Here is a 14,476-nt window from a genome sequence, read left to right as displayed (position 1 = left end):
GCATTATCACTTAATTGAGTGTCCCGGACTTTCGTTTACTATGTTAGGTCTAGTGTATGAGGTCAGGCTGACCAAGCGCGAATTTTCTCGATCTACCCCATTTTCAAATCAGGCAACCCCACAACCACATGGGGTCGTGACCCCTAATTTGGGAAACCCTGCCATATACAGTACAAATAGGGTAGGGTTTAGGGCGTGTCTTCGCCAACATCTGTGCTGACGTCAAAGATTGCTGACAGAGGTTGTTTTATGTTTTGGAGGAAGTGACAAGAGACTGAAAAAGAAAGAAATAGGCCCTCTTCAATTAAACCTGCAGGGATTCCTCTCGCATAATAATTTATCTAACTTTGGAAACACGTGGCTTACCTACTAGTATTGAAAGTATATATTGCATAGAATTAAACAGACGTGCGTTCTGACAGCAGCGTTACCACACCGGCCCCAGCCAGTTTCCGTCCGATCTCCGCAGCTAGCCAGCTAACGTTAGGTTGTTGTCTGGGGTTGGGGGGGCAGCCAGACAAAATTGAAGTCGTCTGTTTTTCATCCATCAAGACGAAGAGCCCATTTGGACATTCTTTAATATACCTTCCCTGGGATTGGGTTGATCAAGGTAAGATTTGTATCTGGTATTCTTTTTGTGCACCGTTTGATAAAAGGTTATTATTTTATGTTTACCAATTAGCCTGCTACTTAGCTAGTTAACGGGTCGTTTGTCCCCGCAGTGGGCGTTGAGCGCTAGACATTAAAGTCAGATAGCTAGCTAGCTAGCTTCTCGACTCTAAAATGAGTGTCACTCAAACTAGAACATCTTTGTCAAAATCAGTCATGTCAGTTGTCTAAACAGCCAATAAGCATCTAAAGCCATGTACTTACGTAACTATTTTTCCAAATGCATGGCTCTGTAGTATCTAATTAGCTAGGCTCTAGTTAGTAATGCACCAACTTTAACCAGCTGACGTTACGTTAACGAGCTAGCTAACTTACTAGGCCCATCAGGGGTAACGTCAACATTATGCCAGCTAACGTTACTAGTTAGCTAAAGTAACGTTAGAAAACAAGCAGACAGTTTAGCTAACTGTCATGTTAGCTAGCGTTAGTCATTTAGCTAACCTTGTTGATAAAATAACTAACGTTAGTGTTGTATGACGTGCTCATCTGTAATCATTAGCTAACTAGCTAGTATGTTAGCAGCTGGTAGACATTGGTTTACGAGCTAGCCAAACGCTTCATACTAGCCAGCCAGGGGTGTATTCATTAATCGAATCAGTTGCAAAAACGTTTCGTCTGTTGCAAAACTCTAGGAAGCAAATGGAACCAAACGGGGAGGGACCTACCTGGTGTGTATTCATTACGGAAACCTTTTGCCGTTTAAGAACCGAACAGAGCAAAACTAGTTTTTCAAGTTTTTATTGTCAAGTGCACAAGTACAGTGAAACGCCTTTCTTGGCTTTTCCCAACCATGCTGTAATCAATATCAGTAGTACTACAAAAAAAAGTCAAGTAGAACAAAAACGATAGAGAAATAGAGATGAGAACACAAAGTATACTGAACAAAAATATAAACACAACAATTTCAATGATTTTACTGAGTTTCAGTTCATGTAAGAAAAGCATTCAATTGAAATGAATTCATTAGGCCCTAATCTATGGATTTCACATGACTGGGCAGGGGCGCAGCCGTGCGAGGGCATAGGCCCAACCACTTGGGAGCCAGGCCCAGCAAATCAGAATGAGGTTTTCCCCACAAAAGGGCTTTATTACAGACATAAATACTCCACAGTTTCATCAGCTGTCCTGGTGGCTGGTCTCAAATGATCCTGCAGGTGAAGAAGCTGGATGTGGAGGCCCTGGGCTGGTGTGGTTACACGTGGACTGAGGTTGTGAGACCGGTTGGACGTACTGCCAAATTCTCTAAAACGACCGAGGTGGCTTATGCTAGAGAAATGAACATTAAATTGCCACTGACGAAAATGGCGGCCTCGCGACTAGCTCTTAGGAAACCTTGCGGTATTTTGTTTTTTATGTATTATTTTTTTATATTATAAGCTCAAAGTGTTTTGTATCATTACATACAGCCGGGAAAAACTATTGGATATCAGAGCGGCGGTAACTCACCAGCATTACAACCAGGAATACGACTTTCCCGAAGCAGATCCTTTGTTTGCTCTCCCCAGGGCAATTGAACTGATTCCAGCGGCTGACCCAAAACATCGCCGGCGGAGGAGAGGCACTCGGAGCGGCCTGCTGGTTCGACTTAAGAGGCGTGCACACCACCCACCGCTTCCAAGTATATTACTCGCTAATGTTCAGTCTTTGGATAACGAGATCAGGGCAAGGGTTGCTTTCCAGAGAGACATCAGGGATTGTAACATACTCTGTTTCATGGAAACATGGCTCTCTCGGGATATACTGTCACCGTCCATACAGCCATCTGGGTTCTCAGTACATTGCGCCGAGAGGAATAAACATCTCTCCGGGAAGAAGAAGGGTGGGGGGGGGGGGTGTATGTTTCATGACTAACGACTCATGGTGTAATTGTAACAACATACAGGAACTCAAGTCATTTCGTTCACCTGACCTAGAAGTCCTCACAATCAAATGGCGACCGTTTTATCTCCCAAGAGAATTCTCTTCGGTTATTGTTACAGCTGTGTATATCCCCCCTCAAGCCGATACCACGACGGCCCTCAAGGAACTTCACTGGACTTTATGCATCTTGAAACCAAATATCCTGAGGCTGCATTTATTGTAGCTGGGGATTTTAACAAAGCAAATTTGAGAAAAAGGCCTACCTTCAAACTCAGTGCCTCTTTGCTTGACATCATGGGAAAATCAAAAGAAATCAGCCAAGACCTCTGAAAAACTATTGTAGACCTCCACAAGTCTGGTTCATCCTTGGGAGCAATTTCCAAACGCCTGAAGGTACCACGTTTAGCTGTACAAACAATAGTATGCAAGTATAAACACCATGGGACCACGAAGCTGTCATACCGCTCAGGAAGGAGACGTGATCTGTCTCCTAGAGATGAACGTACTTTGGTGCGAAAAGTGCAAATCAATCCCAGAACAACAGCAAAGGACCTTGTGAAGATGCTGGAGGAAAAACGAGTCGACATAACCTGAAAGGCCGCTCAGCAAGGAAGAAGCCTCTGCTCCAAAACCACCATAAAAAAGCCAGACTACGGTTTGCAACTGCACATGGGGACAAAGATCATACTTTTTTGAGAAATGTCCTCTGGTCTGATGAAACAGAAATAGAACTGTTTGGCCATAATGACCATCGTCATGTTTGGAGGAAAAAGGGGAATGCTTGCAAGCCGAAGAACACCATCCCAACCGTGAAGCACGGGGGTGGCAGCATCATGCTGTGGGGGTGCTTTGCTGCAGGAGGGTCTGGTGCACTTCACAAAATAGATGGCATCATGAGGAAGGAAAATTATGTGGATATATTGAAGCAACATCTCAAGACATCAGTCAAGAAGTTAAAGCTTGGTCGCAAATGGGTCTTCCAAATGGACAATGACCCCAAGCATACTTCCAAAGTTGTGGCAAAATGGCTTAAGGACAACAAAGTCAAGGTATTGGAGTGGCCATCACAAAGCCCTGACCTCAATCCTATAGAAAATTTGTGGGCAGAACTGAAAAAGCGTGTGCGAGCAAGGAGGCCTACAAACCTGACTCAGTTACACCAGCTCTGTCAGGAGGAATGAGCCAAAATTCACCCAACTTATTGTGGGAAGCTTGTGGAAGGCTACCCAAAACGTTTGACCCAAGTTAAACAATTTAAAGGCAATGCTACCAAATACTAATTGAGTGTATGTAAACTTCTGACCCACTGGGAATGTGATGAAATAAATAAAAGCTGAAATAAATCATTCTCTCTACTATTTATTCTGACATTTCACATTCTTAAAATAAAGTGGTGATCCTAACTGACCTAAGACAGGGAATTTTTACTAGGATTAAATGTCAGGAATTGTGAAAAACTGAGTTTAAATGTATTTGGCTAAGGTGTAGGTAAACTTCCGACTTCAACTGTATGTATATACTGTATTCTATACTATCTATTGCATCTTAGACTATGCCACTCTGATAATGACATTGCTCATCCATATATTTATATATTCTTATTCCATTCCTTTACTTAGATTTGTGTGTATTAGGTTTTTGTTGTGGAACTGTTAGATATTACTTGCTAGATATTGCTGCACTGTCGGAACTAGAAGCACAAGCATTTCGCAACACTCGCAATAACATCTGCTAACCAAGTGTATGTGACCAATACATTTGATTTGATCATGTTTCCGGTCATGTTTTTGGTGGGATGGAGTTTTGACCTGCCCCATCACCAGGTGATAAATTAGTTGATAGACCAATAAGAAAGGGTTCCAAACCTCTCTGCCAATAACAGCTAGTTCTCAGTTTTCCCCTCCCCACTCAGACCACTCAGGGCTCCCGAGTGGCACAGCGGTCTAAGGCACTGCATCTCAGTGCTAGAGGTGTCACTACAGACCCTGGTTCAATTCCAGGCTGTATCACAACCCTGCCGTGATTGGGAGTCCCATAGGGCGGTTCACAATTGGCCCAGCGTCGTCGGGGTTTGGCCGGGGTAGGCCGCCATTGTAAATAATAATTTGTTCTTAACTGACTTGCCTAGTTAAATAAAGGTTAAATTATAAAATAATAAAAAGACCACTCCCAGACAGTCCTAGCAAAATTCTTGCTTGAGAAATTGCTCTTTGCTAAGAAACTATTTTTGTTTCTTTTTTTACCATTGAAATTGGTAAATTACTTAATTGTTACCCAGAATTGATTTGATATTGAGATAAAAACGGCTGCTTTGGGCCTTTAACAGAGGATCCTCATTGTCACTTTATGTTGCTTTAAATAAAATTAAGATGAAATGATGGTTGCTTTGTTACAGTGCTGGGGTAACCATTCAGGGTGAGACCCCTTGAGAGAGGGAAGCGGTGCTAATGATGGCTTTGCACTGCAGTCTTACTTAGCCTGAATGTGTTATTTTGGGGAGATATGGTTATGCTGTTTTGTTAAGAAAATGTAGGTCAGTGAGCGCAAGATGCACTCTATTGGAGTGTGTCTTTATGGAAGGACTCTGCGCAAAGATTGCCCGCACATCAATAAGAATATTGTATTCCACTCTCTCTGACTCATAGCTGTCCTTCACATGTTTAAACGTTTCTGGTTTACGTTAAGTCTACATTCCTCTCCCAAACCTGTGTCCTGTGAAAGTGAAATTAGATAGAGCAGGGGTGTCAAACTCATTTTGGTTCAGGGGCCACATACAGCGCAATCTGATCTCAAGTGGGCCGGGCCAGTAAAATAATAGCAAAATAACCTATAAATAACGTCAACTCCAAATCTTTAACTTTGTTTTTCAATATTATGCCTTAATTTATCATTTAGCCTACATATGTGCATTATAACTCACAGATCACAGTGGATCTACAAAGGCACAAAACATTTATTCACAGATAGGCCTATGGAACTGAAAAAATGGCATTTCACTTTGATTAAAACAACTTGTTTTATTAACTTATTAACTGAACTTATTTTAATGTACAGTATACATTCTGACCACCTGAACTGACTCACCACACTATGCACAAACTAAAGTGGGAGCTATGAAGAACGTTATCACAATGTTCATGGTCTTTAAATATTACATTACCACAGTAAATGTTATTTTTTCACAGAACTGTATTCTTCAGAGTGCAAAACGTCTCTTACAAGTCTTACAATTAGACTTGACCTACTCGCTGTTTAACCCCCTCCCCTCTCTTTCTCTCACTGCGGCCTACCGGCTGCTCCTGAAACTTGGCATCTTTTAGCCTTCACGATTGCATCAATATCAGGTGTCAAATCCTGAGTAGCAGCCAATTTCATAATGTCATTTAAGTGCTTGTGTGTTAGCCTTGAGCGCAGCTTTGTTTTATTGATGTTCATTACAGAGAAAACCTGTTCACAAAGATAGGTAGTCCCAAACATGCATAAAACCTTTGCAGCCAGGGCTGTTAATTTGGGGCACCCTGGCAAGAGATACTGATAAAATGTGTCCAAGCCCACAGAGGCAAATTTGTCCTTCATACCTGAATCACACTGCAAGTCAATTATTTCGAGTTGGATGTCAGCGGGCAGATCAGAAGCCTTGACTGTGAATGGCGAGCAAAAAACAGCAAATTCTGTCTCAAGTTCACCGAAGACCTGAAACCGTCGCTCAAACTCCCGCAGCAATCCTGTAATCTTGTCTTTGTATTGAGCCATGTCAGCATTAAGTCCGGTCGCACGCACATCTCTTAGACAAGGGAAATGAGCGGTGTCACCGCTAGATAGTTGTGTCTCCCAGAGTGACAGTTTCAACTTGAATGCGCGTATGCTGTCATAATACTGAGTGACAACTTTTTTGCGGCCCTGCAACATTTTGTTAAGATTATTCAGGTGCTCTGTAATATCCACCAGAAAGGCAAGATCCTGCACCCATTCTGGGCATTTAAGTTCCTTCACTGGTTTGCCTTTTTTCTCCATGAACTGTTCAATTTGCTCTCGTAGCTCAAAGAAACGCTTCAGCACGGCACCTCGGCTTAACCACCGTACTTCAGTGTGGTATGGCAAGCCATGCGTAATGTCTTTATCACTGAGAAGACTGTCAAACTGACGGTGATTCAAACCTCTTGCTCGGATGTAATTAACAGTGCGGACAACCACCTCCATGACATGATCCATTTTTAATGATTTGCAACACAATGCTTCCTGGTGCAAAATACAGTGAAATGTCCAAAACTCTTGTCCTCCATTTGCGGCCTGTACTTTATCTCTGAATTTTGTCACAACGCCTGCTTTTCTCCCAATCATTGATGGCGCACCATCTGTAGCCAGGCTGACGGCACGGGACCAGTCCACTCCGACTCTGTCCAGCGCTCCAACGAGAGAGCTCATAATGTAATCCGCTGTTGTAGTATCCGTCATAGGTACCAACCCAAGGAACTCCTCGGTGACTGTCAAAGTCGCATCAACACCACGAATGAATATGGCCAGTTGAGCAACATCTGTAATATCAGTGCTCTCATCAATTGCAACCGAAAATGCAACAAATGACTTGACTTTGTGATTCATTTGGCTCTCCAAGTCTGCCGAGAGATCTGAAATTCTATCTGCGACAGTGTTTCTCGTTAGGCTAATGTTGGCAAAGGCCTGTCGCTTTTCAGGGCACACGATTTCTGCAGCCTTTAGCATGCATGTTTTCACAAACTCACCCTCAGAAAATGGCTTGGATCCTAACGCTATCTCATTAGCAATAAGGTAGCTAGCTTTCACCGCTGCATCACTGACCTCTCGGCTACGGGTAAAAACAGACTGCTGTTTCTTCAGACCCACTAACAATTCATTTATCTTCTCTATTCTCAGTTGTCCTCGCAAATGGTTGTATTTTTCACCATGATGAGTCTCATAGTGGCGCCGAATATTATATTATATTCCTTGAGCACTGAAACTTGCTGATTACACACCAAGCACACAGATTTCCCATTCACTTCTGTGAATAAATATGAATCAGTCCATTTTTCTTGGAAAACTCTGCACTCTGTGTCAACTTTTCTCCTTTTTGACAAAGACATTTTGGTAATGTGGGTAATTTTGACAACGAGCTTAATAACGATAAGGCAAGATCGGCAGATGGCGCATTCTGGGCGCGTTGCTGTCACGTGCTGTTTATTTCAGGATCTCTCGTTATTTCAGTGCGAACTCTGCTGGACAAATTTGGAATATCTGTTCCTTTAAAAAAAAAAAGTGGACGTCGTCTCGCGGGCCGGATTGAACCATCTGGCGGGCCGGTTCTGGCCCGCGGGCCGTATGATTGACATCCCTGAGATAGAGGAACATGTTGTTGGAGGGGCAGGCAGAGTAAAAAAAAACAACTAGGCTTGTTGTTTATGTAGTTAAACAGTCTCCAGTGAGGCACACTGTACTTGGTTACATTCCCAGAACTATTCCTACTCAGAGCATTTCAGTGTCTGTAATCCCCATGATTGGACCACTAGTTGTGGACCACATGACTAGAGTGAGGGTGAGCTAGCAGCTGGTCAAAGTAGTCCATTGCACGAAGGAAGTGTTATAATATTCACACTGCAGTAGTAGTGGTTGTAAGTAGCCTGTTATTATATTGCCTGAGCCATGCTGTCGTAGAGCATAAACAGCATTGCTTTTTAACCCTGGGAGAGGGGGGGGGGGGGGGGGGTTCACAGCAGACACACAGGCAGCATGCTTAGACTATGTGCCTGTGTTTATAGGCTGCTGTTATACAGTGTTTACCATGATAAGAATGCTACATGGTCAGTCCACCATTCTAATTTAGTGCACCTTCTCTTTCCCCAGCTGTGGCACAATGACGTCTAGGAAGAAAGTACTACTCAAAGTCATCATCCTGGGAGACTCTGGGTGAGTGTCCTGTCTACCTTGCACAGCTAGGCTAATTACACTTCTCTCTTAACATATAAGTTTACAAAATATGTTTGTTTACCAATCACTCTCTGTCATAACTGTTGCTGACCTGGATCTCTCTCTTGTCAGAGTTGGGAAGACCTCGCTGATGAACCAGTATGTGAATAAGAAGTTCAGTAACCAGTACAAAGCCACAATAGGAGCTGATTTCCTGACGAAAGAGGTGATGGTGGATGACAGACTTGTCACCATGCAGGTACTGGGGAAGGGAAGGGATACTATCAATTTACTCATCACTTCACAAGTGCTGTGCTGAAGTAGAGGTCAGTGGGTAGGCCTGTATTCTATTGTTGTTCATGAACATGTATCGCCTCCCTGTGCTCCGTCACAGATCTGGGACACAGCAGGGCAGGAAAGGTTCCAGTCTCTGGGTGTGGCGTTCTACCGCGGGGCAGACTGCTGTGTGCTGGTGTTTGATGTAACTGCCCCCAACACCTTCAAGACGCTAGACAGCTGGAGGGACGAGTTCCTTATCCAGGCCAGCCCCCGAGATCCCGAGAACTTCCCCTTTGTGGTGCTAGGCAACAAGATTGACCTGGAGAACAGACAGGTGGGTCCAGATGTAGTGTTTTAGACCAGAGCATCTCAGGCAGTAGCTTGTGTTCCCTTCAGAGAATGACAGCTGCCCTTTGTATCTGTCAGGTGACGACCAAACGAGCACAGGCCTGGTGTCAGAGCAAGAACAACATCCCCTACTTTGAGACCAGCGCTAAGGAGGCCATCAACGTTGAACAGGCTTTCCAGACTATCGCACGCAATGCTCTTAAACAGGTAGGGGTCAGAGGGGAGATTATGAGAGCTTTGCTGAATGCCATATGTGTTTTGTGTATTTACAGTAGTGCTGTCTTGATTTCAATGTACAGTGCCTTCACACCCCTTGACTTCTTCCACATTTTGTTGTTACAGCCTGAATTTAAAATGGATTCAATTGAGATTTTGTACCACTGATCGAGACACAATACCCCACAATGTCAAAGTGGAATTTTGTTTAGAGAAATTTTTACAAATTAATACAAATGTTAAAGCTGAAATGCCTTGAGTCAATAAGTATTCAATCCCTTTGTTATGGCAAACCTAAATACTTTCAGAAGTAAAACATAAAAATGTGCTTAACAAGTCAAATAATAAGTTGCATGGACTCACTCTGTGTGCAATAATAGTGGTTAACATGATTTTTGAATGTTTACCCCATTTCTGTACCCCACACATAAAATTATCTGTAAGGTCCCTCAGTCGAGCAGTGAATTTTAAGCACAGATTCAACCACAAAGACCAGGGAAGTTTTCCAATGCCTCGCAAAGAAGGGCACCTATTGGTAGATGGGTATAAATAAATAAAAATGACATTGAATATCCCTTTGAGCATGGTGAGGTTATTAATAACGCTTTGGATGGTGTATCAATGCACCCAGTCACTACAAAGATACAGGCATCCTTCCTAACTCAGTTGCCGGAGAGGAAGGAAACCGCTCAGGGATTTCACCATAAGGCCAATGGTGATTTTTAAACAGTTACATAGTTTAAATGGCTGTGATAGGAGAAAACTGAGGATGGATCAACAACATTGTAGTTACTCCACAATACTAACCTAAATGACAGAGTGAAGTCTGTACAGAATAGAAATATTCCAAAACATGCATCCTGTTTGCAATAAGGCACTAAAGTAATACCGTAAAAAATGTGGCAAAGAAATTTACTTTTTGTCCTGAATACAAAGCATTATGATTGGGGCAAATCCAACACAATACATCACTGAGTAAGTACTACTCTTCATATTTTCAAGCATGGTGGTGGCTGGGTCATGTTATGGATATGCTAGTCATCTGCAAGGTCTAGCGATTTTTTTGGGGGGAAGGGATAAAAAGAAATGGAATAGAGCTAAGCACAGGCAAAATCCTAGAGGAAAACCTGGTTTCCAACAGACACTGGGAGACAAATTCACCTTTCAGCAGGACAATAACCTAAAACTCAAGGCCAAATATACACTGGAGTTACATTTACATTTTAGTCATTTAGCAGACGCTCTTATCCAGAGCGACTTACAGTTAGTGAGTGCATACAATTTCATACTGGCCCCCCGTGGGAAATGAACCCACAACCCTGGCGTTGCAAGCGCCATGCTCTACCAACTGAGCTACAGGGGACAGTTGCTTACCAAGATGACATTGAATGTTCCCAAGTGGCCTAGTTACAGTTTTGGCTTAAATCTATGGCAAGACTTAAAAATGTCTGTCTAGCAATGATCACAACCAACTTGACAGAGCTTAAAGAGTTTTAAAAAGAATAATGGGCAAATATCCAGGTGTACAAAGCTCTTAAGAGACTTACCCCAAAAAATGACTTATCACTGCCAAAGGTGATTCTAACATGTATTGACTCAAGGGGTTGAATACTTATATAATCAAGATATATTAGTGTTTTATTTTTGAATAATCATAAAAATAAAAAAAAGACAATTAACTCAATTTCAATCCCAATTTGTAACACAACAAAATGTGGTGAAAGTCAAGGGGTTTGAATACTTAGAAGGCACTGTATGTTGAGTCACACAAAAAAGCTCAGTGGTGGAAAAAGTACCTAATTATCATACTTGAGTAAAAGTAAAGATATCTCAATAGAAAATGACAAGTAAAAGTGAAAGTCACCCAGTAAGTACTACTTGAGTCAAAGTCTAAAAGTATATGTTTTTAAATAAACTAATTAAAAAAAGAAACGCCCCCTTTTCAAGACCCTGTCTTTCAAAGATAATTCGTAAAAATCCAAATACCTTCATAGATCACTGTTTCCCATGCTTGTTCAATGAACCATAAACAATTAATGAACATGCACCTGTGGAACGGTCGTTAAGACACTAACAGCTTATAGACTGTAGGCAATTAAGGTCACAGTTATGAAAACTTAGGACACTAAAGAGGCCTTTCTACAGACTCTGAAAAACACCAAAAGAACGATGCCCAGGATCCCTGCTCATCTGCGTGAACGTGCCTTAGGCATGCTGCAAGGAGGCATAAGGACAGCAGATGTGGCCAGGGCAATAAATGGCAATGTCCGTACTGTGAGACGCCTAAGACAGCGCTACAGGGAGACAGGATGGACAGCTGATCGTCCTCGCAGTGGCAGTCCACGTGTAACAACACCTGCACAAGATCGGTACATCCGAACATCACACCTGCGGGACCGATACAGGATGGCACCAACAACTGCCCGAGTTACACCAGGAACGCACAATCCCGCCATCAGTGCTCAGACTGTCTGCAATAGGCTGAGAGAGGCTGGACTGAGGGCTTGTAGGCCTGTTGTAAGGCAGGTCCTCACCGGCAACAACGTCGCCTATGGGCACAAACCCACCGTCGCTGGACCAGACAGGACTGGCCAAAAAGTGCTCTTCACTGATGAGTCGCGGTTTGTCTCACCAGGGGTGATGATCGGATTCGCGTTTATCGTCGAAGGAATGAGCGTTACACCGAGGCCTGTACTCTGGAGTGGGATCGATTTGAAGGTGGAGGGTCCGTCATGGTCTGGGGCCACAGCATCATCGGACTGAGCTTGTTGTCAATGCAGGCAATCTCAACGCTGTGCGTTACAGGGAAGACATCCTCCTCCCTCGTGGTACCCTTCCTGCAGGCTCATCCTGACATGACCCTCCAGCATGACAATGCCACTAGCCATACTGCTCGTTCTGTGCGTGATTTCCTGCAAGACAGGAATGTCAGTGTTCTGCCATGGCCAGCGACGAGCCCGTATCCCATTGAGCACGTCTGGGACCTGTTGGATCGGAGGGTGAGGGCTAGGGCCATTCCCCCCCAGAAATGTCCGGGAACTTGCAGGTGCCTTGGTGGAAGAGTGGGGTAACATCTCACAGCAAGAACTGGCAAATCTGGTGCAGTCCATGAGGAGGAGATGCACTGCAGTACTTAATGCAGCTGGTGGCCACACCAGATACTGACTGTTACCTTTGATTTTGACCCCCCCTTTGTTCAGGGACACATTATTCAATTTATGTTAGTCACATGTCTGTGGAACTTGTTCAGTTTATGTCTCAGTTGTTGAATCTTGTTATGTTCATACAAATATTTACACATCTTAAGTTTGCTGAAAATAAACGCAGTTGACAGTGAGAGGACGTTTCTTTTTTTGCTGAGTTTACTTAAGTATCAAAAGTAAATGTAATTGCAAAAATATACTTAAGTATCAAAAGCAAAAGCTTAAATCATTTCAAATTGCTTATATTAAGCAAACCAGACGGCAAAATTGTCTTGTTTTTAAAATGTATGGATAGCTAGGGGCACACTCCAACACTGACATAATTTACAAAGAATGCATTTGTGTTTAGTGAGTCCGCCAGATCAGAGGCAGTAGGGATGACCAGGAATGTTCTCTTGATAAGTGTATGAATTGGACCACTTTCCTGTCAAAATGTAACAAGTACTTTTGGATGCCAGGGAAAATGTATGGAGTAAAAAGTACATACTTTACTAAATTCCTAAAGAAAATTAAAAGTTGTCAAATATCAATAGTAAAGTCCAGGTACCTCCAGAAAACTACTTAAGTAGTACTTTAAAGTATTTTTACTTAAGCTGTTTCAGTGTTGTAAAGTACTTAACACCATCTCGTCTTTTTCTCCCTTTAGGAGACTGAGGTGGAGTTGTACAATGAATTTCCTGAACCGATAAAGCTGGACAGGAACGAACGGGCCAAGCCATCAGCGGAGGCCTGCAGCTGCTGAGGACCTAGCAGACTTACAGGGGTGCAACTGTCGGCCCTGCTACTCTGTCTTGCCTTGTCTACCCTTTATCCCCCCCCCCCCCCCGTGTGCTCTCCTCTGCCCAATATTATCACTGGCCTTCGTAGATGCAAGCAGAGTTCCGCTCGTAAAGTATACTTTACACACACACACACTGTACTCATCCCTGTGTACACATCACACATTTACTCTCAAGATGAGTCTCCAAGCCCAAAGAACACCCAGGTGGATATTAGAGCATTTATTAACATAATATCTGCATATTATTTCCCCCTTAACCTGTCTCGTGGCTCAAACACCTTTTTAGACACCATTGTTTCCATGGCACCACCCAACCTCACACATACGCATACATACAGAAATAAACTCCTGTGACATAAGGGGGGTTAGATATAGTTCACTCCCAAAGTTCCAGTGGTAAAGGAGGTTGTGTAGGATCAGATTGAGAAATGTATATCAACGTGTATATGGGGGTTATACCAATGTACTGCCTGAAGATACATGTGTTAATTGGCTTGGAAGTGAACTAGCAAGTCCAACATACAAGTGTTGTTCAAGGCATTTTTTTGCACTTTGTTGTCATGTAGACTTATTCAATCCCTGTTTGACACCTCATTTTGGAGCCATAATAAAAATATTGTTTTTTTTTAGCTCAAGGCTGAAGAGGCAATGTGGATTTTAACTGTTCCCCAACTGCCCTACACATTGTTTCTCAATGGGGGAAAGTCAAGCAGCAAATGATTATTTTGTCAACATTGAGACCTGACACAGGGGGTAGAGAATCAAACCAAGGGAGGATGTCCTATCTGATACAGTCGGGGAGGGGATAGGTTTTCAGAGTATAAATATCTCTGTACTATTATTAGCTAGTACCTCTGTCTTTTTACACTGTCAACTATTGCAAACCTTTGTCTGTCAATCGTTTAAGGCAAAAAACATGTCTGTTAGTTTCCATATCTCGCTCTGCCGATATCTCAGGTTGGCAAATTATTTGTTAAGCGCTTTATTTTTTAAAAACCGATCAGATATTTTAGTCTGTTCGCATATGTTTAGAATTTGAATTGCATCATAGAGGACAAGAGAACACTTAAACAAAATATGGGGGAAATGTGTTAGCAGTAATCATTAAGTTTTTAATTAAATGATAAATGCACTTCATCTACATTGTTTGAAAATGTCTTTGGGTTTCAGGTAATAATAATGGTTATTGAATGAAGAA

The 14,476-nt window shown here is 42.7% G+C and overlaps 1 protein-coding gene across 1 annotated transcript; it reads left to right on the top strand.

The window, feature by feature from the left end:
• The first annotated feature begins 215 nt into the window (after positions 1–215).
• On the top strand, positions 216–14,476 carry LOC311138561 (ras-related protein rab7). The gene is made up of 6 exons (XM_084173303.1): positions 216–610; positions 8,389–8,451; positions 8,584–8,710; positions 8,846–9,064; positions 9,157–9,285; positions 13,144–14,476. Exons 2-6 carry the CDS (start codon positions 8,399–8,401, stop codon positions 13,237–13,239), a joined length of 624 nt encoding a protein of 207 aa, XP_084029429.1. The 5' UTR covers positions 216–610; positions 8,389–8,398; the 3' UTR covers positions 13,240–14,476.

The sequence above is a fragment of the Coregonus lavaretus genome (assembly GCF_964263955.1).
Source record: "Coregonus lavaretus genome assembly, chromosome: 12".
Taxonomy (NCBI): Eukaryota; Metazoa; Chordata; class Actinopteri; order Salmoniformes; family Salmonidae; genus Coregonus; species Coregonus lavaretus.
Note: the sequence above shows the minus strand (reverse complement) of the source record. Positions and strands in the feature narration are given on the sequence as shown.

Excerpts from the sequence above, each read along its gene's own strand:
- LOC311138561 (XM_084173303.1), top strand. The coding sequence starts at position 8,399 with ATGACGTCTAGGAAGAAAGTACTACTCAAAGTCATCATCCTGGGAGAC. Across the intron at positions 8,452-8,583 it reads ATCATCCTGGGAGACTCTGG|AGTTGGGAAGACCTCGCTGA; the intron begins GTGAGTGTCCTG and ends CTCTCTTGTCAG. Across the intron at positions 9,065-9,156 it reads TTGACCTGGAGAACAGACAG|GTGACGACCAAACGAGCACA; the intron begins GTGGGTCCAGAT and ends TGTATCTGTCAG.